Below are 26,108 nucleotides of genomic sequence, written 5' to 3'. Positions count from 1 at the left end.
GGCTCCAGGGCTGGCTACTCGGAGCTTGCGGCAAAAAATTGATTTCATTGCGCACAGCAAAAATTTTTCTCAGCAGTCGAAGGGTGTCTAGCCCTTCCCACACGCATACGACATCGCTCTGCTAGATCCTCTCTAAGCATCCTTTCTGGTGGCGCTTTTAACCCCGCTGTTGCACGCTACCGCAATCACACCGCGAGCTAAGAAAGGGGAAGCGGACGCATCGCCGACCCCGACTCCACTCTTCCTCAACCGGTTATCCACTTTCGGAGCGCTAGCGCGGCCTCAACGAACCCCTCTCCTCTTCTGCGCGTTCCTCGCCTCTCGTCGGCCGATTAGATAAAGGAAAATGTGTGGTATTAGGCAATGCCATTCGCTTTGAAAGCAAACCAAGTCGCGCCCTATAATTGAGCGGAACGTTTGATTCGGCTGTCGAAACAACCTTGCAGCTCACCGCCCGTGTTTACGTCGGCGGTTGCATAAATTTGGTGCCAGGAAATAAAATCGGAAAGAAATACGTTTACGCTATAGCGGTCCCAGAGTTGCGTTTCTTTCCGTTAATTGCACTCTCGCCGTTTTGAAATGAATAATTCAGTAACATAAGTTCTTTGCGTGTTTCGTGTTGAATCATTTATGCTCGTGGACGCGCCAGCCCGATTCTAAGGGGCATCTCTGCTAAACGCATGCGCATCACTCACGCTATCGAAGACGCCTCAAGCAAGCCCTCTCCTTGGAACATGCCACTTCACCAGAATACACAAAAGAGCAATAAGGAAGACGATGACGACGATAATGCCGCAGCATTGTTTTGGGACGACGACGACGACGACGACAACAACAACAACAACAACAACAACAACAACAACAACAACAACAACAACAACATTGATAGCGCGTCTTTCACCATCCTGCTTCAAGCTGTCTTGCCTGTAGGGGAGCCAAAGTAAATGGTGGCCGCTTCATTGAACAGCGACTAAAATTTAGATCTAACAATCTTGTAACGGGCACTCCGTGCAGGACACTAGTGACTGTTTGCGCGAAAGCAGTACTTTGTTAATCATTATCTACCATCAACTTTTCTCCACTTGTCAGGCCTACTACTTACTGCAAACTGATGAGGTTTAGGCCGCTTGATTTGTGTTAATTTCGGCATTACGGAGGCCCACTCGTTCCGCATGGGAATGGCGGATACGTTCATGTGCGACTCTTGTGGAACCGCAGACAGGATTGCACATATTCCATGTATCTGTCCCCAATACGACGTCGAGCATGAAGCAATCCGGACAGTATTGAACCAGCTGGACTCTAGACCATTTCCGGCACTGAAGATACTTGGGCTATGGCCGTGTGCGTCGATGGCGCAGAAGGCCACGAATGTGCTGTTGAAATACCTCAAGGCGACAGGTCTTGTGAACCGTGTGTAGACTCGGTGCGAACCTTCAACTGTGCGCGAAACTGTGCTCGCTCTCTCTCTCTTCATCACCATACCCTTCCCTCGGTGCAGGGTAGCAAAGCGGACGTGCGTCTGGCTAACCTCCCTGCCCTTCCTGTCTTCTATTCTCCCTCTCTCTCTCTCTCTCTCTCTCTCTTGGCATTTCAGAAAAGCCATTTCTTGTGCACCTTACGTGCTTTCTACTCTAACGTCTTATTCTTAACGTATTTCACGTCTGCAGGAACTTCTACACGCCTCTTCGGCTATCAAAGCTTGCCCTCAGCTGTGCTGGTAGTGATTGCCATCGAAGTTAGCTACTCACTGCAATAAGATTCCCCTTCATGTTCATGCACAACCACACCTAGATCATTATGAAGACGAAGCTGTATCAAAATATATAAGCGTGTACGTGCGCGGTGGTGTGCTCATGAGCTTATGCAGAATCATGACGTTGCATATGGAAACGCAAAAGCGCGCTACCGATCTCTAACTTTTTTTTTACTGATAGGCTGCATATTGACATCATTGAAGCGCAATATCGAAGAAACATCAAGAACGTGCTTGCGAGCGACAAATGGAGCGTCAGTACGAAGTGTTACTCGCGCCTGTTCGCGAACGGAACCTGAAGGCGACTTGGTAGAGCGGTCAGCGCAGATAAACTGTTCGGTTGAGAATTGCGCGTCTCTGTAGCTTCGGGTCAGTCGACGTTTCTGTGAATATTGTCAATAGCAGTCATGACTTTCTTTTTCGTGCATTTCGCAATTGCGGACATGTAGAACGGCTGCAACAGGGACGCGTCTTTTTCGCCAGTCACTCAAGCGGGCTACTAGCAAGGCGCAATTGCCTCATTATTATTATTATTATTATTATTATTATTATTATTATTATTATTATTATTATTATTATTATTATTATTATTATTTGTTTTGAACACATACACACATATACACAGGTATTAGGAAAGGGAAAGCGAGGGGCAGGCTGGCAACTGCCACCGGAAGGGGCACAACGCCTGCCTACTCCTCATTAGCCTACTTGCGAGGAACACGCGTTGTCACAATGTCCTGTGGAGAGGTGTCGAATGGAATGCGCTCTCTTCTTCCAGCTGTGAGAGCGCGCACCAACGTTATGAAAGCGCAAGCTGCATAGTCGTGGCAACAGTGATGAACGCAACTTGAACGATTACAAAGACGGCGCCGAATAAAACAACACACGAAGAAGGGGAACACGAGACAGCACGTAGGCGCACTAACAACTGAGTGTTTTATTACTTGACATAGTAATATATAGCTGCTGTCAAGGATCAAAACAACAAGAATAAACAGGGCAGTCATCTGCATCGCACAAGGAAGCCAAGATACAGAATAACATTCCCTCCGTCAGGTACGCTCCACCGCAGCACACACAGCAGTAGTGAGGAAAGCGCGCAGAGAGAGAGAGAGAGAGAGAGAGAGAGAGAGAGAGAGAGAGAGAGAAGCGCGTAGGGCGCCCACGCGCCTGTGGCTCGATTCGAGGAAGACACCGATATGAACGCCGGATGGGGTGGAAGGTGGCGAGAGGTGTCTGTAAATACGAGCGTGTCTCGCAGGCGCATTCACCGCAAGCAGCCTGAAAGGAAATTGTACAGCCCCAGTCGAGGTAAAGCTTCAGCAGGAAGGTTTAGCTCGGGGGTGCCTGTCTCAATACACGGGAAAGGAGACATCGTTCTTCTCGGCAAACAGTGCGCCAGATTCGATGAGGTTCGTTGCATTTAAAAGCAAAAAAAGTTGGAAACTAGTGACTGTCGGAAGCGCTTTTTTTTAAATTTAGCCGTTGATTTTTTACAAAGATTGGCAAAAATCGCAAATTTTCAGAAAACTAAACTAGCAAGTTTGCAAATCTATCTCGGCAGTGAAAAAGATATCGCAATTCTGACAATTGAATATAATAGAACATCTAAAGCGGACAAATTTGTTGTGTTATACACAGTTTTCAAGTACACCACGAACATGTGAGCGGCACTTTTGCAAGACCTTTGTGAACATTGCCACAAATTGACATAAGGCATAAAATTAATGCATCAAATTTGGCTGCTTTGCATTTATGATGGATGGAGATCACAGAACGCAATATCTGCTTTTCATGCAGAGGGACAAATTTGTAAACATGGGTCCTCCAATTTTTTTAACACGCAACTATATAAAAGTTCTTTAAAAACCGATGCCATAAAGTACAATTCCACTTTTAAGGGTCACTAGAATTTACCTTGTTCTCTGAAATGCCGCAAATTTTATTAAAACGTGCCCAATATTTATCCGAGAAGCATTTTAGATGAATTTGAATTGGCGGTGTTGAAGTTGGGGCTCAGCTAAAGCTTCCTCTCAAATTACGCCCGTTTACATCCAACGTATCTTAACGCGAAACATCGCGAAACCTGTGCGAAACGTCGGATGTACAACCGTGAGGAAAAGTATACGGACCACAAGGTGACTGAAAGGAAAACGGATTTTTTTTCTTTAAATTAATTTGCATGAACTTAAATTGACGCGTGCGCTGGAAAGTTCGCCAAGCCAAGTGTGGACTGCAGTCCTCAGCCCGCAATCTTTGTTCCGTTTTCAGGAACTCCGCAAGACAAAGCTCTTGCTTCCTTAGTTCCTCTTCTTTTTGTTCTTTTTATTGTAGCATCTCTTTCCTATCAACTTTTATTGCCCTTACCCCTTTTCCCCAGCACATGGGTAGCCAGCCGGTCTGAGAACTGGCTGACCTCCCTGCCTTTCCGTCTATTTTTCCCTCCTCCTCCTCCTCCTCGTCCCCCTCCTTTTCCGCCGCAACGCGCTGCCAATGCCTTTTCATGTAGTCAAGCTTATAAACTACTTTCATCATGCTAAAACATTCATGATACATGTGTAATGCACAATTTTACAAGAATCCTCGGTTGATTTCTTTAATATTTATGGCTTATTGTTGGGTCGATAGAAGGTTCTCATTGTCTCAACCTTACAGCGTGGCTATCAGAGACAGCGCAGCAGAATATTCTGTATTGTATCATCGCATCCATCCTGCTCCACGTTCAAGTAAATTGAAGTACTAGGTACCCCTTGCGTTTGTTTCCATTATAATCCGGCCACCGCGACAGGGAGTTGAACCCATGACGTAGTGTTCAGCAGAACATCATATACAATTAGCCACCGTAAATAGAGCTAAGTCATGCCGTTTAATTTTGTATAAGAGCCACATGTGTTCTCTTCCTAGCATTTGAGGTTGCTGATTTGTTCGTGGCGCAAACACAATCCATAGTTTAACGACGTTTGCACGGCACAGCATTTTTAAGGACGGGTCATGCGACGCCGGAAAAAGCAGCCTATGCATCACTTTTCATTGCAGTCTTTTGTAGTCGGAAGAAAGTTATGCAACCTGTTTGTGAATACCAAGTGTACCAGCTAACTTTAGCCAAAGTTTCAAAATATGCGAATGCTACGTAGCTTGACAGAACCAAGGTGATCTTATTTGCTGTCGATTGGAGATACTCAAACAATTGTTTTTAATGTCGCCTTGTTAGATAATTAGCCTATATAATTAATCAACTTCTCGAATATTATAATCAGGTGAGAAATGTCAATGAGAAATTGTAGAACAACATGAAAAAAATCCCGATACGGCTTACCGTTGCTCAATACGTGCTACACAAAAGTGTTTTTCTGAGCGTGAAAGAAGCCCGCGACTACACGGAAGGTGCCTCGAGCGGCCAATCACGCGGGAATTATGCGTGCATTTCTGCCGAGACGTCCCCATTTGGCTACCACTGGACCATGGCAACAGTTGCGGACATGCTGCAAAATTTTAATATCCAGACACAATACGGTACACTCATGCACAGTAAACGCCGCGTTAGTTTGTCCTCGCGGAAAATGAAGGAGAAACTGAACGAATGGTGGCCGACGACCCGCGAGTACACTCGGTGCACTTCACAGGGCGATGGCAAGATCAGGCTTACGGGAAGCACAGTGAGAGCCCTAACTTTCAAATGTGACACTGGGCGATGTCAGGTTGCTTGGACCGGAAAATGCCCATTCATGTAAGCGATGGCGTATGGGTATATACGATGCGGTAAATTGATACGATACACATCTAGCGTATCCATGTAAACGCGGCTAATAATGTGTCAACATTGTGGCGCGCAGATGATGCCCTGGACAGTGTGCCCATCATCCTGGCTGACGTGGCAGACGAGGCCTCCCTGTTGTCCATGGCAAGGCGAACGCGCCTCGTTCTCAACACGGTCGGGCCGGTAAGCACTGCAGCGGCTATATCAGCCAGTGCATGTATGTGCACACCGTCCCTGATTGTTGTTGCTCTGCGTCAAGGGATCGTCGCAAAAGGCATGCGACTGTAGGTGCGCGCACCCAGAATGTCCAGTGTGTAAGCTCTCCGTGCATACAAATATATTAATGGCGTACACGGTAAGTACAAGTTTATTGCTGCAGTAGGAATCAGATGGCATCCAGTGAAAGACTCGAAATGAACACCTCCCCCCCCCCCAGCCACACACACATAGGCGCGCTCGCGCGCATGCATGCACGAACATGAACACATAATAACATTTTTATGCCCCTTGTTTTTAATAACCATTAGCCTAGCAACTCATCCATCGTCCATCAGCATGTTTCTGGCCGTTTAGAACACGACACACAGCTCTCCGTGCATACAAATATATTAATGGCGTACACGGTAAGTACAAATTTATTGCTGCAGTAGGAATCAGATGTCATCCAGTGAAAGACTCGAAATGAACCCCCCCCCCCCCACGCACACAGGCGCTCGCACGCACGCAGGAACACGAACACATAATAACATTTGTATGTCCCTTGCTTTTAATCACCATTAGCCTAGCAACTCATCCATCGTCCATCAGCATGCTTCTGGCCGTTTGGAACACGACACACTCATCTACAAACGATGCCCACTCATCTGAAATTTGTCCCTATTTCAGTAAGTTTACCGCTTTAATCACGGCACACCTTAATTGCACGCATAATCTGCGAGTTTTCTCAATTGCGCGTAGCGTCAACGTCAAGCAAACGAAAAAAAAAAAAGAATGATGGATGCATAAGCTTCGCCTTTAAGAGTGGAGCGCGATAGCATTCAAGGGTCACCGACTGCTTCTCTCGCTTACCGGCGACTGCGGCTTATGCAACCATAACGTTTGCCGGAAAGCGATGGCGGCAAACGCTATGCTCGAAAGCGAGCTTTCCGGTTGACGCGCAGCCTCTTGCGTGGGCCGCGTATGTGTGGAGGCGAGCGCCATCTGGATGGCGTTGCAAGGAACGGAGCGGGGCGCCGCTCTATGAATGGTAGAAACGCTCGAAAAGGGGTTTGTGTTTGAGTTTACGCGGAACAGAATGATGTTCTCTCGTGTATTCAACTTACAGTCCGACGCTATCGTGTCCGTAGGTTGTGTGTAAGTCGTATTTTGCAATTTTTCTGCTGCGTTTTACTTTGAAATTTTAATTAGTTCAGTAACCCCTCTGCGCTACACGGAGGCCCTGCGTGGTCCGGAATGATTTTTCACTCGCAGGACGGTCGGCGCCGGACGCCGACGCCGTAACTTCTGCGGCACGGATTGCTTAACGCTGTCGCGTTAACAAAACGTCTACTCCAAATAAAGTAAAGCGATTATGAGCCCGGCTACCACTATTGATAAGTAAGGCTACAGAATTGCCGCCCAAATAACATATGTCAAAGTTCAGAAGGATCGAATATGTGGGTATGACACCAATGTATAATTTTCACAGCAGCCGTCTGAAGAGGGTGCCAGTATTAGGTATCACACACAGAACTAATTTGCTATTGTTAAAGAGCACGCTTTGAAATTAGGGTTATCAACTTTAAGTTTTATGGAATGTTCAGAAGCCGCCTCCAGCAGATGACATAATTCTTGTCCTTCAGCTGGATTATCCGACTAGACCACTATCACGAGAAATCGAAACACACATTCAACTAATAACAAAAATCGCTAGTGAACTTCTGAAGTGATTTCTTTAAGGCACTATCGCAATTTAGAAATTGCGGCCGGCGAGTTATCAAGACGTATCCACTTGAAATAAATTTCTAGAATGATTCTAGTTCCGCGATATTATTTCCCAAAGTCTGGAACTAAGCACATGGGCGTTCCAGTTATCTTCGTGCTTCAATGTATGAGAGAGTGTTTTGTTATAAAGTAAGCGGAACAACAGTGCATTATTACGGCGCGTCTAGTGGCGCATTTCTCGAAACTGGTGTCATTCCAGAAAATCACTCAAAGTGGGTACGCCTCGAGGGGCCAGTCGCGCGGCGATATTGTGTGCATTTTCGGGCTGCTTTCACGCTCAGAAAAAAAAAAAAAACACTTTTATGTAGTACGTATTGAGCATTACAAAGCTGTATCGGGAGTTTTTCGTTTTACTTTATAATTTTCTCTTTGACACTTTTCATCTAAATATAATGATGAAAAAGTTGACTAAGACTAAATGTGTAATTAGGCGGAATGCGAAAATTGATCTGAGTATGTCCAAGCGACGGCAAACGACATTACCTTGGTTCGGCCCAGCGACGTGACATTTGCGTATCTTTCAACGTTTGCCTCAAGTTACGTGATACACCGTGCATATTCATCGTGAGCACTGTGTAATTTGAACTGTTCTGTGTCGTGGGCTCTAGGTCTCATCCACGGTAACGTTGAACAGCAGTAGTGAAAGAAAGTCACAACTTATACTACCGTACCAGATATTTACGAAATGCAACACTTACACGACTTTTCGAGCGCACCATACGTCGCAAACAAATCACACTTCAGGAATTTTCCAACATTATCAAGCAAAATGGCATAAGGTAGAAAGCAGTCATGACAGCGTATAGCAGTGGACAGATCACGTTAACTGTGTAGTGTTAGTTACGGGAAATAATGCCACGTGCTGCCTATATCTACTTTATTTTGCTGAATGTTTGACTGAAATCCAGTTGATGTAAATTGTCGTCCATTTATTTCCCATTTCTGCGATCCGACATTCATACATTAAGTTATTGTTCATCATAATCAGGAATTGAGGTTACTAACCACAGGCGAGCGATTCTTTGTGGCCACGCGCAAGATGGCAGCATACCTTCGCGGTTCGGGTACTAGGATATCGTGCCCTGTGCTTTTGAATTTCTCATACAGTACACCAACAGGCAGTCCCATTGTTCTCGCTAACTATTTTCACAATGAAACAACTTAGTCAGCGGCCAGGTAAAATATTTTCTTGCTGTTAACGCGCTAAAATACTCGAACCGCGACAAACGAATCAACAATACGGGGCTCCACGTGCCCTTACATCCGGCGGGGTCGTGGGGCAGCATATCACTCCAAACAATGTAAGTAAAATCAAATATTCCACAACAGGAGAAAAGACGCACTATTCGGTCACTTTAACAAACTAAACACTGGATCGTCGCTAAAACCTAACGTCGCTGAGTGAGCTTTGTTCTCGCATGCTCTCGTTGTTCTCTCACACAGGCACAGCAAAACAAGTACATTCTGAAAAGGCGAGGATAGACAATAACACATTTGTCAGTTACACTGGCTAGCCGTTACGTGTGCTATAACAAAATAAAAGTAAAGCTAAATTTAAGACCCATATACCTCGTGGTTTCACAGAGAGCAACGTATACGCTGACATGTCTGAACTGTCCGCCTAAACTTCCTTTGAGACCATTACAGTTTTGTTCTATGTCATGAACACATGGAAGGTATCGGGTAAAGTAATGCGTCGTGTACTCTCTCTAATCTACTTGAAAAGAAAATGACTCGCATCTTAAGTGCAGCCATGGGTTGTCACGAAGGGCAGCCATTTTTGAATATAGTGCTGGACATCAAAGATGTACCGCGGACAGCGCGTCGTGCGTTATGTATGCAAGAAACGCCGCGTATGAAAAAAAAACATCTTAAATACCATTTGCTAGTTTTTGAATGCATTAACAATAATTTAAGCCGGCGTATTTTAGTTGTGGCTCGATTTATAGGCTGGAGATCAAGAACAGAACATTTCTGGTTCTTTAGCAGCTTTATGTTACAGAGCAGTCACATAAATTTTCTTCAGTGGTAAAGAAAATTTGTGTAATGTTTCTTAGAGCTCTTTCTTTACAATGTAAATTGAAATATTAGGCTGCTGTAGTTATGAATTCATGCTTACAGAGGTTACGTCAACTATTCAGTGTTGGCGCAGGCGATTCAAGTAGAGAAGCGGCAGCGGGAATTTCCGCTGCAATTGTCTGCGCAACAGAGCCGCATATTGGCGAGCATAAAACGATGGTAGACATCTAGAAAGATAATCTGTCGATCTAACTCAGCCTAATAATATTATTTGGTGTCCCTTTAAGGCCTCTTGCGCATGTGATCCTCTTGAAAGAAAAAAAAATTCTTCTCTTTCTTGCTTCAGTACCGCTTCTATGGACGTCCGGTGGTAAAGGCTTGCGTCGACAGCAGCACACATCACATTGACGTCACTGCAGAACCACAGGTTAGAGACATTCTTTTCCTTTTCGCGCGAAAGATCTTGCATGGTGTTTCACCATGCAAGATTTTGGTGCACGGTGCAACATGATTGACCAAAATGTTCCTATTTCGTCTTTTTATTGTGATAGCAATTTTAAGAACGCTCCAGACGAATTCCTGCCATCGGCGTCGCAGTTGGCGTTACCGTGAAGTTCCATATAAAGTCCAACGGCGATGATATCGCAGCCGCGCGCCGTCTGCTGTACGTGCGAGTGAAAACGGGCGAGGGTGATCCGGCGATAGCGGCTCAATCACACTCACCGAAGGGAGTGGAGAATGCGCACAAGGCTCCGGAGGGAGGGCAGAAGGGGGGGGGGGTGTTCTACTCAAGGCGGCCTCGGCGGCCGCGCGCGCCCGCCCAGGCGGCGTATTTACAATTGCTAGTAGGTACAGTGGGGCGTGGCTCTCGCGGAGACGCCGGACGTGTGCGTGCATGCGCGAATAAGAGCGGGGACTTGTGGGGACTTTTGCTCCTTGAATACATGACTCTGCCTAGGCACAACGGAGGAGTTTCTTAGCCCGTGATTTATGCGTTTTTCCCTAGGTGTACCGTCAGAAGTCACGGGGCGCAGTAGTGCTCAACTTAGCGTTGCAAGTTGGCAGCTGGACCTAATTATATTTATTCTTTACTCAGTAGTGTTTTTTTACTAGTTGAAACAACGTGTTAATATTTCGCATTATTGGCGGCGCCTCCAGGACACCAATGCGGCAACGGGGACACCAAAACTGGAGCCCGGACTGGTCCGTGGGTTGGGACTCGCTGAGGCCTGCGCGTTCCAGGGGTGCATAATATCGGCTGCGCGCTATCGCGGGCAGGAAATTTTTTTACGCGAACACCCCCTGCCACGCTTCGGTCTCCGCGGCCCTAACCTACGGGCCGCCCTGCTTCCAGCTTTGATCCCCCTGCTACTCCTTGGGTGCCCTGGAGATCGTGCGCTGCCCGCTTTATTATAACCTCGGATGGTCTCCTGAGGGCTCCGTTTGCCGGTTACATGTGCCCTCCAGGAGCAGTGCTTGTAAAAAATGCAACCTATCGTTGCGTCGAAAAAAGCGACCCGCAACTTATGCAACACCAGTCAGAGCCTTGCCCCTTCAGACACAGCAATCACCAAACGGGGAGTCCGTGCCCACTACCTCACCGCGCGGGCAGCCAGCGGTGGAGCGTAAACTCGACCGCACACCGCTCTGCCCGCATGTGTAGGGGCCAAACACTACAACACGCGCTAAGAAAGCTGCTCTGTAGTGCCTTGGCACGGTCACATTCTATGGTCACATATTCAAGGAGCAAAGGCCACCAGATTTTCTCTCTCGCACACACGGTAACTCGCGCCTGCGCAGAAACGTCGAGCCCCGCGAGAAACGCCACACCCCGTTGTACCTACTAGCAATTGTAAAAATGCGCCCGGGCACGGCCGCCTAGCCCACTGTATCTTGAAGGCCATCTGCGACGGCGCAGAGCCTGCCACGCGTGGTGTTTTCGCCATAGAGTGACATAGTAAACGACGAGAGTGGACACTCGATCCGGTTCGCGGCCGAGCTATGGAGCTTCGCCGAATCCGCTAGGTGGCGGAGCACATCAAGAAAATGCGGCCATGGCTGCGGCTGCGGCTAGCAGCTTGACTGGTGGCACGACCAGTGTGCACGACTCAACAAGTGCGAAGCCTAGTCAGGCCGCGCCGCTGGGCTCTTTCTGTAAAATGCACCTGTAAATTGTAAAATGCACCATGTGGCGGTTTCATGGTAAGACCACAGCAAGTTATTTTGCGTGTTGTTAACGGCTTATTCTCTTCGCATTTCGTTATGTCACGTTTAGCCACGTGAACGAGTGACGGCAGCCTTGCAGCCATGAACAGCTGCTGGCCCTTTGCTACGCTGATTTTCAGTTCGCATGCTTTCTTTTTTCTGCGCAGCAATGAGCGGTGATGCTTGGGATAACAGCGACGCGGCCGCGTCCGAGCCAAGTTCGATTCAAATAGGTCGCGAAGCTTCGGGCGAAAAGCGGTTCAGTACAGATTGTCACCGACATCAGCATGGGGGGGGGTTATGGGAGCAGCGATTGAAGTGCGACTATGTTTGGAAGGAACAAACATTGGGAAAGAAAAACGCGTTTTTTAATTCAGACGAGACACAGTTAGATTCTTTCAACGAAAATAAAATTCCTAGTCAGTTTTATATATTCGTGACGAGTTAAGAAAATCCTAGTTTAATTTTAATATTATTAATAAATGCATTTCTTTTCATCGCCCATCGCTACAGGGGGCGTTGACGCCACTATCACTCGCAATGCAATGCACGTCTTGAAATGGGCAGAAAGGCGCACTCGTATCACCTGTTGAAACACGCCCCCCTCACAGTTTGTGCTTTCTTGCTTGTCGAAGTTTGAATTTGGTGACGCGGGTAGCTTCATTGCTTCTTAATCTGTTCACTCAAAAGTAGTGAGTTACGACCGCCAGATAATTGTGTAGTTGTTTTCGTGCGACTGCGCTGGCCGACGGGCTTGGCATCCAACAATAGGATCAGCACTCTAAACCTAAAGCTTTCGTCGGCCTCCAAAGAAAGTATGTTCTGTGCAGGGATGCGATTTCGACAACCGTACGGCTGGCCTTTTCCTGCATCGCTTTCCACGCTGAAAGCTCGAAACGCCCATCAAGTCGAATGGCGGGGCATTTGAATATATAGCTCCAAAGGAAGAACAACACAACAAATTTCGCGCCTTCGAAAACAAAATGACGTCACTTCTGCTTTTAACGGACATGGCGTCACATTATTTTTTCTTCCGCCGGAAGTGTTCCCACCACATACAGATGGCGCTAAGCCCCATGGACCGCCGATGGACCGCCATGTTTTGAACGTATGGGCTCCTGCGGAAGCTTCGCTACCAGGTATATTTACCTTGTCCGAGCTACGAGGCACGTGCGATACAAAGACGAAGGTAGAGAATCAAATGGTTCGTTAAGAAATGCGGCCTATTAACACATCCCGTTCGGGACAGAGAGCTTTACGTTACGCGCCGCGACTGCTGAAAATGTATGCTGCTCTAATTTTGCAAAAGAAATGTAGCCATTTCTAAAGTGGTACACGTGCAGTATTTGCAGTATGGCAAAAATGCACTCTGTTTCAACCTCTGTAGCAGACTATGTGCGCTCGAGCGTTGTTAGCTGTTCTGCATTGGGCTGAAGATACGAGTTTCCGTGTTTTAATTGTGTATGGAGTCGTTACCGAAGAAAGTTCCTTGTTTCTTAGCATTTATAACAGTGCTCCCTTATCCAAAAAGAATACGCATTACATGAAGGAACACAGCATCTTCATTATAAAGCTTTGTAGGCTCCAGTATTGCTTATACGAAGGCACGTAACATCTAAATTCACCAGCTCTGAAGCCTCCAGTATTGCTTACCTCCTGCCTGTCATTCTACGTATTGCAGGAATCTCTACCGCTTCCTCAAAATACACTGTAGAGCCAAATGACATCATGCATACTCAAGGGCAAAATTACAAGTGTCAGAAGGTGATTGCAAGGCTTCGAAGACAGCAGGTGAAGACTCCCAATACAGTGTGCTTAATTGCAGCTGTTTAATGACGGACACACTGGCTTACACATTCGATATGAGGATGTTGGTGCGTGCTCAATTATTTCGGCAGTAATTTTATTTCGGCACGCTACCATTCACACAATTTTGCTACTGTAATTCACCCTCCTTCGTAGAAGCACAAGAAAAAACGTCACATTTCTTCCCCTCTAAAAGAATCCCATTTTGAGGAAGTTAATTACTGCCATGTATATGCAGTTTTTTTTTTCATTATGTAGATAGTTGCAACACGTATTCTATGTGTTTTGCTTGTGCAAGGTTATTGCCATCACGCCAATAATTTCCTACTATTCTACATTATACCGGTGTCACACGACCACTTTCGATCGCGATCAAGCCCGATCCGGATGGAAGTTCTCGACTGCTTTGGCTCCATCGCGCAGCTTGCGCAAGAGAACCAATCACGACCGAGAAATTCAAATCGGATTAAGCTTCATCACGTTTAAAAATGCGCCGTGTGACTACCGTATTACTTGCATTTCGCTGTTTCTTCCCGTTTTTATGTATCTGCCTCTTACAATCTTGCTGCAATAAATTGTTGTCGGCTATTTTCTTGTTCTTGACTGTGCACAAGTTGGCTTATATTTAAGCAGAATGGCACATTTATTTACGATACACCTTTTGGCGTGAGTTACTAGACTCACAATATCATAAGCGATAGAGTCCTACTTCCTCAACGGTCGGCATGATTGCCGCGCTAAGTTACAGCTTGAAGCAGCAAATATGAATTTAAGTGAAACTAACATGAAGTGAAACACCTTTGCGCGCTCGTCGTCACAACGTATAAAGAGCGGCACAAGCGCCTGCATGAAATCACTCGATTTAAGCAGCATTATGGGTCACACACACAAAAAAAAAAAAATGATACGAAACGAAACCGAAACTAGGGCCTCCGAGATTCGGTGGCGTGCGTGACTATCTTGGAGGCTGGTGCGTTTCGCCGATTCCGATGGGTGCGCTGAGAGCCAAAGTCGGCTGGGGTGCTTCGATGTGCGCGCTCCCCCAAAGTCGGCGGCAGGCGCCTATGGGAGTGTCCACTATTTACGTTTACTATGTCACTCTATGTTTTCGCAGCTCAGTTCGCGTCCATGCCAAGATGCAGCACGAAAGTCAATTCGCACCCGCCGTGGTTGCTCAGTGGCTATGGTGTTAGCCTGCTGAGCACGAGGTAGCGGGATCGAATCCCGGCCACGGCGGCCGCATTTCGATGGGGGCGAAATGCGAAAACACCCGTGTTACTTAGATTTAGGTGCAAGTTAAAGAACCCCACGTGGTCAAAATTTCCGGAGTCCCCCACTACGGCGTGCTTCATAATCAGAAAGTGGTTTTGGCACGTAAAACCCCATATATGATTATTAAAGTCAATTCGCTCGCTGCCGCAGCCGCGCTTCCTCATTCGAGCGTTTTCACAGCGTGTTCCTGCGGTCCTCGAGTGAGATGTGCTAATGTTTGCTGGTGCGTGCGTGACGCCGTGCTTGTTAATTAAGTCAGTATGCCTACGTTTACAAGTTTATACGGCCTATAAGATTACTCTCCTTACATCGTACAGCTGTCCACAAATTTGCTATCAATCGATGCTTGGCCTTTGGGGCGAAACTACAACTTTCACAACGGCATTTCTCACTTGGACTACGTTTTCACCACTAAATTCTGAAGCCCTTGACTGCGTACTGCTACTTTTTTTAATAAAACGCTTAAAAGTGGTAATTGAGTATTTATACGTATTAGAATTTTTTTATTGCATGGTGATGGGACCTAGGGTAGCGTATCGCACCCTTGTCATACCGTTGTTGCGAGTCTGTGCCCGAGCGACTATTATGGTTCCATGGGCCAGCCACGGCGCGCTGCGGTTACTGTCCCCTCGAAGTGAGCTCCTTTGTTTGCGTGTCACAGCCTATGTCGGGCCTAGTCTAGTCCAGTCGGGCGCTCGTCTACCCCGTCAGCTTTGGTGAGTCTGATGTAGTCGCCAGCTCCCTGATCCTGAGAAAGCGACGATGCTGCGTGACGGGGTTTTCATAGCTGCACACTTGCCAGTGAAGCATTCTTTCTCGGGAAAGGATACCAGGTACAACAGTATTAAACACCAATGATATCAATGCGTTGCCCCAAGAGATTACATAGTTCAATAAATGCGTGCAGGCCTCCATTGCGAAAAATCTGCAAAAGTGGCATTGGATCTGTATTGTCCATAATATCCGCCCATAGCCTGGGGGCTGGCTTGTCCATTGAAAAAAAAATGAAGGAAAAAATTCGCCGACAGTTGAGCGCAGCTGTATGCGTGTTTTCATTTCGCGATATACCGGCTGGCACGGACAACCTGTCTTGTACGGCACGTTGAAAACGTAGCGAAGTGTGGCACGGCTACCTCCGTAACCGGCAGAGGCACGCCACAAGGAGCGGTAGTCTCACCGCTGCTTTTGACCATCGCCATGGAGAAACTATCGCAAAGGCTCTCCAGCATATAGAAGGGACCAGTCATACGCTCTACGCTGATGACATCACAATCTGGTGCACCGGAGGAAGCGAAGGAGCTGTTGAATCAGGCTTATAAGCCTGATTCAACAGCTCCTTCGCTTCCTCCGGTGCACCAGATTGTGATGTCATCAGCGTAGAGGAGGCTGTATATCAAACAGAGGTCTATCTGGGAAATACAGGGTTTTGATGCTACCCGAGCAAGTCTGAGCACCTCTTCTACATCCAAGTCAAGAGAGGTCGCAAACCTAGAGGCTGGAAACCGTTGTCTGAAATGAAAATCAAACTCCACATTAAAAGCCGCTGGATGACGCGTGGCCGGATGACGCGTGGGCGCGAATCACGGCAGCTGCCGCAGACAGACCGCCGTTCATGCAGCGCTTTTTCTTTCGTTCATGGTATTGATGGCGTCATCGGCGAACAGACGACGCGCGTTACTCTGGCGACACCTCGCAGCCATCGTCGCCGCAAAGCCCGTCTTGTTGAGCACTACGCTTTTCTTCTCACGCTTTCTCCATGCCCTCTTCTTCCGTTCTCCGCCTCATGGTTCTGCTACACCCTCCTCTTCCGCTTTCCTCCTCGCCCTGTCTTTATTATTGCCGCCTTTCATCCGCGCTCCGCATTCCCTCTCTCTCATCGTTCGGTGTGTTCATCCGATCAGCTACGAGGATGCCGAAGGATGACGCCGACGCTTAGCGCAGGGACTGGCGCTTACGCCTTGCAACAACGACGGAGCCCACTGGCGAGCGAAGTCTTTGTTGTTATTCAAGGCGCCTTTGCTCTTTCCTCAGGTCTTCGCATGCCTGTTGGAGGGAAGCAGCACTCATTTGCGTTGTGATTTGCATGTGAGGCATCCTGACGGGAATAAGGCCTGACACGTACAAGCCTTTTGCAAAGAGGATAACAATTGTTTATTGCCACCACGGACGTTTTGTGCTCCAAAGTTTCCTGCAGCAAACGACACTGCAACGAAGAGCTTCAGTTTTTCCTGGTTGGTGTTTACTGCATATCCTACTTACTGCTAATAAATACGAAGACAGCGAAAGCGAGCACATACCGCCCGTGTCGTCACTTTGCGCTGTCTTCCCCTGTCTTGGTCTTTATTAGCGGTCAATACGATATGCAGACACTGCAAAGGAAAGCATGATGCAGTTCTATTTCAGAGACGGTGAAACGGTTCCTCCTGGACACTCGGTAACTCTCTCTACCAGGTCAGTGTCCGAAAACCTTCAATGCTCTCCGGCCAGAGATGTTGAAATGTGACGAAGGCACGCTCAAGGCTCGAGGAAAGAAGACTTAGCTTGAGTGTTTTACATATTTGCAGGCCGAAACCAGACGAATGGTGGAAGTAAACACGGATGCTCTCGAGTGCGCTCTGAGGGAAAAACGAGTGCTGCGTTCGAAAAATCTTAGGATCTTCTTACACATACATGCACTACTGCTTTTAACCAATTATTTTTTTTTTCCCCGATGAAGGGAAAGAGACATTTCTTCGGTGCGGGTCCTGTTAATTTTGGCTCGCCCACTCCTCTGCACGTGGAGTCAGTGACTCTTTCCAGTGAGAACCAATTTTCCGCGTGGTTCTTGGACGATGACTTCTCATAGAGATGATTCACGATCTCCGCAATGGCACCGATGAAAGTCCGGTTCTTTCGCTGTCGGTGTTCGGGCAACTTTCAACAGGCACGCGCCCTTATGGGCATGCGAGTGCGATGACCCCCACAAACAGTTATCGCCGACACGTGCTCAGGTTCCTCGAAGTGCGACAACGCAGTTCGACGTAAGCAGGTCGCTGCCCTCTTGCACAAAAGCTCCGGAATGTGCTTTTTGATGTTGAGCGAATAAGGCAGCATACGCCTCGCTGGCCGTTAGTAATTATGTTAAAGAACGTACAATATTTTCTTTGGCAGCGGCATTAACCGATAGCATCGACCGTACTTGCCAGTAACCCAGGCGTCGCCGGGGGCTCTAACCTTTGTATACTTTGTCTGGAGACCGTGCCGTCTTCTGCTGCGCTTCATGGTCTTCTGCATAGCGTCTTCAGCAGCGTCTCCTGCTGGTGCGCGAGAAATTCCTGAGGAGCGCGGCTGAACTGCTGTGTTAGTCGAGTCGGTGCACGGAATACAATGGTTGCGACTTCGCTCAAGCAATTGCTTGGACCAAAAAAAGGGGGGGAGGGGGGCAGCAGAAGCTCAAATGTGTGCTGTTCTATTCGTTGCAGTACATGGAGCAAATGCAGCTTGAGTTTTACGACGAGGCTCGAAAGAAGGGAGTCATGGTCCTGAGCCCATGTGGATTCGCCAGCATTCCCGCCGAAATGTGCCTTTCCTACTTGCGCAAGCACTTCCAAGGTAGGTGGCTCATGGCTTGGCTAAAGATGTTGGTTTTTTTTTGGGCACAGTTGCACTAAATTTTGCCAGAATCATAAAACTAGTGAGAAACAACACTGCACGTTGCCTCTTTCCTACTACGCGACGACGCACGAACACTCATTTAGAAGCAGCGCTGTAAGGACAAGTTTTACGTCGACTGTCGAGAAATATAGATTGACTAGCCTTAGGCAAAGCTCTAAGACTAGTACGCACTATACCGCGAAATGTAAACGTCGCAAATTCTTAACGCGTTTACCTAACCCTTTAAGGTGCCTCTTTATCCCGATGATTGAAAACTTGTTTTCACCGCATCTATTGCATCTTCAGAATCATAGAAAGTGTGCTACTTCAGAAAACATTAACAATTGTGAATTGTTTGGTGAGTTTTGTAAAGTTTGCAGAATATCGACTTCATGCGAAAACTCGCTACACTAGCATCAAACATGAGAATTTAGCCTATTTCGGTTTTTGAAAAACATGAAGCACTTATCCAGCCAATTGAAAATTGTGACCCGTGCATGACATTGTGAAAAACAATGAAAGAAGTGCACCAGCTACATATAACATATAGACACAGAGTAAAAACACCCAACCGTCTTCCTTCCCTCTCATTTTGCATAATCAAGCTGCACGTCATGCAAAATCGCGGCAGAGTTCCAATAATAAGTGTTTCAGGACGTATGCAACACATGTTAAATATCATTACTTTCATCATTGTTTTTGCTGTTGATGTAGTACCTTGCTGTACACAATTGTGTAGACAGCGTCTGAAAAGATTAACAGCATTCAGTTAGAAAACACGAGAGAAGCGCCTAGACAGGCTTACGACATGTTCACTCTAGCAATCCGGTGGCTAGACCTGCGCTGAATCCGAGTAGACGGCGGCGAGCTCTGCCGAAAAAGCTCTCTCCACGCCCATCGCTTTGCGACTGATTTCTATGCCGCTGCGCCGCTTAAATCCGTCGCCGCCGACTGACCAGAGCGCGAGTAAGAAACTTGAAATGCAGTGGTCAAGCTCAGTATGGCCGAATTCACTCGAATTGCGTCGCGACAGTGGAGCACTATCTCAACTTAGTCCCTGTAGAAGCCCATTTTGCGAGCTCGCAGCATGAGTAGCAGTTTGCTCACATGACTACGTTTCTCGTGAATCCATAACCCGTAGCTGGCGTCGCCTCCATCTTGGACACGTGGCTCTTTTGCTCCAAATGCATAGCAAAAAAAAAAAAGTGTTGCTAGCAGGCCAAGAAGTATCGCTCCTTGTGCCTGGGCACTTATAATAGCGATTGCATCACAGTGACGAACAGGCACGAAAAAGAAATACGCAAACGCGACGCGAATGGAGAACTTGCCGCGCGCGGAGCCACCTGTGAATGCAAGTAGCGCCTACTCGGCAGGTGATGGTGACAGCATAATGATCGAGTGCTCTCATGTTTTCTTTCTTCTTTTTTTTTCTTTTCGTGGTATCACGAAAGTTAGCGGCAGTCAGTGCGGCGTGGTAGGTGAGCAATGACATTTCGGCGGCGAGGGAGTTCCGCTGGCTCTAAATGTCGAATCCCCGAGTGTCAACGAGCGTGATCAATTCATGAAGAAAGACACGTGAATTTCCCACATTTCTCTTTCACACACACACACACACACACACACACACACACACACACACACACACACACACACACACACACACACAGACACACACACACACAAACACAAACACAAACACACACACACACAAACACACACACACACAAACACACACACACACACACACACACACACACGCACACACACACACACACACTCTCTCTCTCTCTCTCATCTAGTCGCGCGGTAATTTAGCGCGTATTCACGGGCTTCTTTCACGCTCGGAGAAACACGTTTATATGGCACGTATTTAGCAGCGGAAAGCTCTATCACGTGTTTTTCATGTATCTCTGCATTTTTCTCATTGACACTTTTCATGTAATTATTATATTTGACAAGCTGAGTAATTAATTAACGCTAATTATGTAATTAGGCACACTGCAAGAGATAAATTGATTATCTCTAAGCGCCGGCAAACAACGTTACCTTGGTTCCGTCCTTGTACGTGGCATTTTCATATCTTCAAACCTTGGTGCACGATAGTTCGTACGCCCCGTATACTGCAGCTTTGAAGTGACGGCGAAGAATGCAGTTGGGAGAACTGCGCATCACGAAACTCTTGTCGGGCGAATCTGTGCCCTCGAAATCTGGTCACACTCAAGCACAACTCTAGCGGCGAGCACAGTCGGCGATCGCCGAAAATCTCATGTGCGGGCCAAGCGCGTCCGCTTTTTTTATAATTAACTTGTGGAAAGCGCCAGCATAATCACTGGTGCCCACAATCCAGAAGAACTTTAGTTTGGCCTAGTCGATGTTTGCTGCATAACATATCGACCGCAAATGAAGACGGGGACAGCGGAAGAGAACACAAAAACGACATGGGCGGTAACTTTCAACTGGTTTGCTTACGGAAACCCGTGACAATGTATAGACAAATAGAACGTGCGCAGAACGTAGCAAACAAGAACACTCATTAGCCTACGGGGGCAACCAGTTATCACAGTCCAGATAAATCACAATGAATGGTAATGTAAACAAATCAAAATCGGAGACAGATTTTTTTGATAAATGGTTGCCCCGCTAGGCTGATGAGTGTTCTTGTTTGCTAGGTTCTGCGCATATTCTATTTGTCTGTATATTGCCACGGGTTGCCGTGAATAAAGCAGTTGAAAGTTAACACCCGTGTTGTTTTTGGGTTCTTCCGTTGTCCCCGCCTTTGCGGTCGATATGTTATGCCCTCACATCCGCCGCGCTGTAGCTATGGAGTTGCGATACTAAGCACGGGGGCGCGGGATTAAATCCAGGGCGCGGCGGCCGCATTTCGACGAGGGTGGAACGCTCGCGTCCCTTGCATCGAGGGCACGTTAAATGTGCCCTGGCGCTCTGTCAGCGCCTAGGGACTCGGCGCTGCCTGGGCCATTCGCGCGAGGCGAAACTGAATGCAAACTGGTGAACGCGCGGTTTGAACAACGATTTCCGATCGCGTCCTTAGTAGCCGAAATTAATCCAGACTCTCCCACTACGGCGTGCTTCATAATCAAATCGTGGTTTCGGTACATGAAACCCCCGAATTCATTATTGGTGTCCGCGTGATTTCCAGAAAGTACTACGCAATTTGCATCGCGGATACAATCATATTACCGATTGATCGGTGACAACCGATAAAGGATAGAACCAGGGATAACACTAAACTTCAGATATAGAAAGGTGCCTCTTGAGCTGGGTGATCGCACTGAAACACAGATTGCCCGCCAAAAACTGCCACCGTAAATGTGTGTGTGGGTGTATATATATATATATATATATATATATATATATATATACATATATCCACACACACACAGCGTACTTCAGCTTTGTCGGGCCAAACGTTAAAACGATCCACGGATGTGTTCGAGAAAGCAACCAACTTATTGTTCACGATATTCAGCAATTTGAAGGTTTTTACTATGACTCTAAGTAATTATTACCAAATACCTAATGATGTAACCGTTAACGTATTAGTTTAAACGCAAGATCTTCAATGTTAAATTTGGAAAGCCTCTTGGGGAATGTCGAAATAAATTTTTGTGTGATCATAGCTGCGGTGGTTTTTATTTTACCGGGCTGTAAAGAAAGCGCGTGAAATTTGTTAGGATTGGGAGCTCAATCACATCGCTCGTAACCCGTTGTCAAGATTGGAGTCGGGCATGAATTAGAAGGTAACTAGCCCATGCCGCCGTCCAACTTATCCAAGCTGGGGACGTTGATGAAGGGAAGGACTGCTTCTCATCGAGAACGAGGAATATGGGTTTATTTACAGCATCTACATGCAGTCTAGCATGACTGCGAGAGAAAGTACATCAGTCTAACATGACTGCTTGAGAAAGTGAGTTGAGCAGCCCCACAACCGCGGTTTATAAATACCCGGTCACCCATCGATCCCAAGGTGCGGAAACGTTCGTCCAGTCATCGTAAACAAGTCGCCTCTCTGCGGGACGGTTTACACACACACACTCACACACACACACGCACTTCTTTGCGCGAGGTTCAAGGTCCGAAGCCGACGTCAGACGGACTTCATAGAACTCGAGGCTTGTGTCAGGAAAGGTGCCTTTTATTCCCCGAGCTGACCCCGCAGCACGGCCGGGTGCCCATTGTCTTGCGTCTTGGACGGCGCGTGGGAAGGGGCCTTCGTAGACTTTCCCGCGGCAACTCCCCCGCTCATAGCAGAACAGATCGGCGTTGGTGGGTTCGGTAACAATAGTTGGCGCGCCGATCGCATTCAGTCACAACGGCGACGAGGCTAGAGCGTAACGGTGGCGTTCCAAGAAAGTTGACGTCGCCATCGCAACTGGCTGGCAAAACTTGCACCTCAGCTGGGCCGTTCTTAACAGATTCGAGAAAGTACCCCGTGAATACGTGCTGGCGCGCAGTGACACCAGTGCCGTGAAACATGCCTTGAACGAATGATCGGTGCTGATCAATATTGGCAAGACTGGTAGCGACATCTTGTGACAGTTTATCCAATGACAATGAGTAATTTCTTTTTTTCTTTTTTTGTGGCATGATTCTCGTTCTGGAAGGAAAATAATAAAGAACTGTGTGTTCACGATTATGTCGCTAACCACGCTTTAAAAATTATGGGGTTTTACGTGCCAAAACCACTTTCTGATTATGAGGCACGCCGTAGGGGAAGACTCCGAAAATTGCGACCACCTGAGGTTCTTTAACGCGCTCGAAAATCTGAGTACACGGGTGTTTTCGCATTTCTCCCCCATCGAAATGCGGTCGCCGCGACCGGGATTCGTTCTCGCGACCTCGTGCTCAGCAGCTCAACACCATAGCCACTGAGCAACCACGGCGGGTCTAACCACGCTTTACACCATCGGTTAAGTGATATATGGAAGGTCACTGCAGTGTTTACTTTAAATGCTGTTCTTGTTGCCGCACACTTCTCAAGTAATCAACTAGCCTGCAAATGCTGCGTTTACTGACAAGCTTAGACCGCGTAATTACGAACTCGCTGCGGCTGCTCCTCGCCTATTTTCACACCAGCCTTATGGATGAGTATAGTGTGCGTGCGTTTCTGCTTAGCAGCTGATGTGGTTTTTTTTGTACTCTGTTAGAGCACAATGGCTTTCATGGATGGATGGATGGATGGATGGATAGATGGATGGATGCAAAACTTTAATGAAGGTCCTAAGGTACGCGACTCAGAGCGCTGCGGGCCGCTCCCACGTTGGGACAGTCAGGCCGTGCCCGACCGCCGCATCGTGGGCTCTCTGGACAGCCCATAGTTGCGCCCCGGCATCGGGGCTCTTGATAGCGGAGAGCCACTTGTCCTCATTTATTTGCGAAATACCTTTGTTTATTCACTGTCAATGCAAACCCGTAGATTGCCTTACGTCATTTCCGTTTGGTCACTACTCCGCAGGTGAACTGGAAGTGGTTGAGTCCTACCTGCTGATAAGGCAAGGTTCTCTGGTGAGTAACACTAGAGAATGTACCATTATAGAAAGCTTCGAAAGCCTGGATTGTATGCATGCTTAGCCAGGGCAAAACGCAACAAAAGAACATATGAAAAAGCGTCTTTCTAAAAAAGAATGCATATATCGGGTCTTACGTGCCAAAACGATATTATTTGGGAACACACCATATGTAGACTTTCGATTAACTTTTATCGCTTGGGTTTACCGCCCCGGTTCAGAATGTGGCCGACGCAGCCAGAATTTGAGCTGCGACTTCGACCTTTGTTGAGCAGTGCCGTAGCCACTGCCTTGTTACGGCGGATCCGCTCTCTGCTGGTGTCTTAGTTTGTGCGGGCTATTTATCCTTCGCATGTCCCGACAGAACCTGCTGTCGCGATGTGCCTTTTGCACGTGGCTTGCGGCAGATACCCTATGTATGCATACATGCAAAGTGACTCGACGCAAGGCCCATTGCGTGGCGCACGTCGTGGCCTGACGTAGGGTGCGAGGCTCTGCACGTACTCGAATTGGCGAAAACAAAAACAAAATGCATCCGTGGTCGAATTGCCATGACGTCGCATTACGCACCGCGGTGACTTAGCGGCTGTGGTGTTGAACCGCTGATCAAGTGGTCCCGGGATCAAATCCCGGCAGAGGAGGTAGGCCAAATTTTATGATGGAGAGGAGGGGGGGGGGGGTGCGAAATGCAACAACGCCCACGTGCCGTGCATTTCGTGCGCGTCAAAGATTCACAGGTTGTCAGAATAATCCGGAGTTCCCCACTACGGCGTGTACCACAATGAGAAGGTGATTTTGGCGCGTAAAACCGCAAAATTTAATTTCAATTTATGACATGGCCTATTATTCCAATATTTTCTATTTTCTATCTATCTCTGAACGAATTCTTGAATATACAGCTGCCGCGGCGGCGCAGTGGTCATAACATTCTGCTGCTCAGCACGTGGTCGTCGGTTCGACCCCCGGCAGTGGCGGTCGCGTTTCCATGAAGACGAAATGCAAAAAGCGCTCCTGTAAGTAGATTAACGCGCACTTTCGAGAAACGCCCAGTGGTCAAAAAATTATTTCGCAATCAGCACGCTCACACGATTCTGCACTCGTATAACGCTTTGCTCTGAACCGGAGTCTTGGTGCCGAACCTGTGCTGAGTTTCTCTATATTATTTTGCTCGTCCGCCACTCGCATATTAGCGGGCTCATTTCCTCAGTGCTTGCACCTGGCTGACGTCGCGGAACGTTCTTACTATTTCAGATCTCCTGAAGAATGTGCCTCTAAACGACAAATGTTGCACGCAGGGATTTTAATTGAGGCTTTAGGTCTAGGACCAGCCCAGGGAATTTGAATGAGTGGTGATGTCTCCTCGGGAAGAATTTTATCCGTTCCAGCGCCCATCCTCACCAGGAACCGACGTCGCGGCGCCTACAGCTGCAGAACGCCATAGCCAGTGATGCACTATTGTGGATCGTCGCCAACTTGATATCAATTTTAGAAGATACCGCCAATTGAAACGCTAGTGCAGAAATGATTTTAAAGGTCACACAAGGGTGAAACTGTGCCGTTCTCGTTTTGCAAGCTAGGGTTCGTCATGAGCGAGCCCCAGTGACGTCGCCACCGCAAACGTGTACGCAGGGCATGAAAGTCAACTTTGGCACTTGGCAGAGCATCATCCACTTGCTGGCGCACGCGTCTGAGCTCCGAGATTTGCGGCGGCGGTATCGCGAGAAGTTCCTCATCAAGCCGCCTCCGCATCGCCAAACACAAGTGACTCAAAGGTAGGACCTCTGACGGCCCCGTTACGCGGGCAAACTGTCGAGCAAGTGCACTTCAGCTTGCCGAGCGTAACTTTGGCGGTGTGCTGCGGCGCGAGAAAGAAAAATGTTCTTTGCAACTGGTGGCGATGGCGATCGATAGCGTGATCGTAAACAGCCAGAATAGTTTTTTGCTGGTTTACAGCGAAAGCTGTATATGGCTTACATTCCGTAGTTTTTTCAGCGTCCGGCAACAGAAACGGACTTAGCCATTTCTACCAAACCCATACGGGTGCAGTGTGGCGGTGCAGACGTGAAATTGCGGAACAGATAACGACGCTCGCCGTGAACGATAGCGTGGCGTCAAGGTTACCGCATTACATAAGCAGGAGAGGTATCGG

At 47.6% G+C, this 26,108-nt stretch overlaps 1 protein-coding gene across 2 annotated transcripts in view; it reads left to right on the top strand.

Annotated features, from left to right (window-relative positions):
• The window catches only part of LOC135904162 (saccharopine dehydrogenase-like oxidoreductase), a 75,597-nt gene that overhangs the window by 12,406 nt on the left and 37,083 nt on the right, over positions 1-26,108 (top strand). Inside the window, exons 2-6 of one of the 2 annotated variants that reach the window (XM_065434770.2) lie at positions 5,590-5,696; positions 9,862-9,942; positions 18,260-18,389; positions 23,908-23,957; positions 25,589-25,731. In XM_065434770.2, coding sequence (XP_065290842.1) covers positions 5,590-5,696; positions 9,862-9,942; positions 18,260-18,389; positions 23,908-23,957; positions 25,589-25,731 — 511 coding nt within the window. The remainder of the gene's footprint in view (positions 1-5,589; positions 5,697-9,861; positions 9,943-18,259; positions 18,390-23,907; positions 23,958-25,588; positions 25,732-26,108) is intronic. The other variant, XM_065434771.2, reaches the window with a different exon arrangement.

The sequence above is a fragment of the Dermacentor albipictus genome, chromosome 10, assembly GCF_038994185.2.
Source record: "Dermacentor albipictus isolate Rhodes 1998 colony chromosome 10, USDA_Dalb.pri_finalv2, whole genome shotgun sequence".
NCBI classification, from domain to species: Eukaryota; Metazoa; Arthropoda; class Arachnida; order Ixodida; family Ixodidae; genus Dermacentor; species Dermacentor albipictus.
This window is presented reverse-complemented; position numbering and strand designations above follow the sequence as displayed.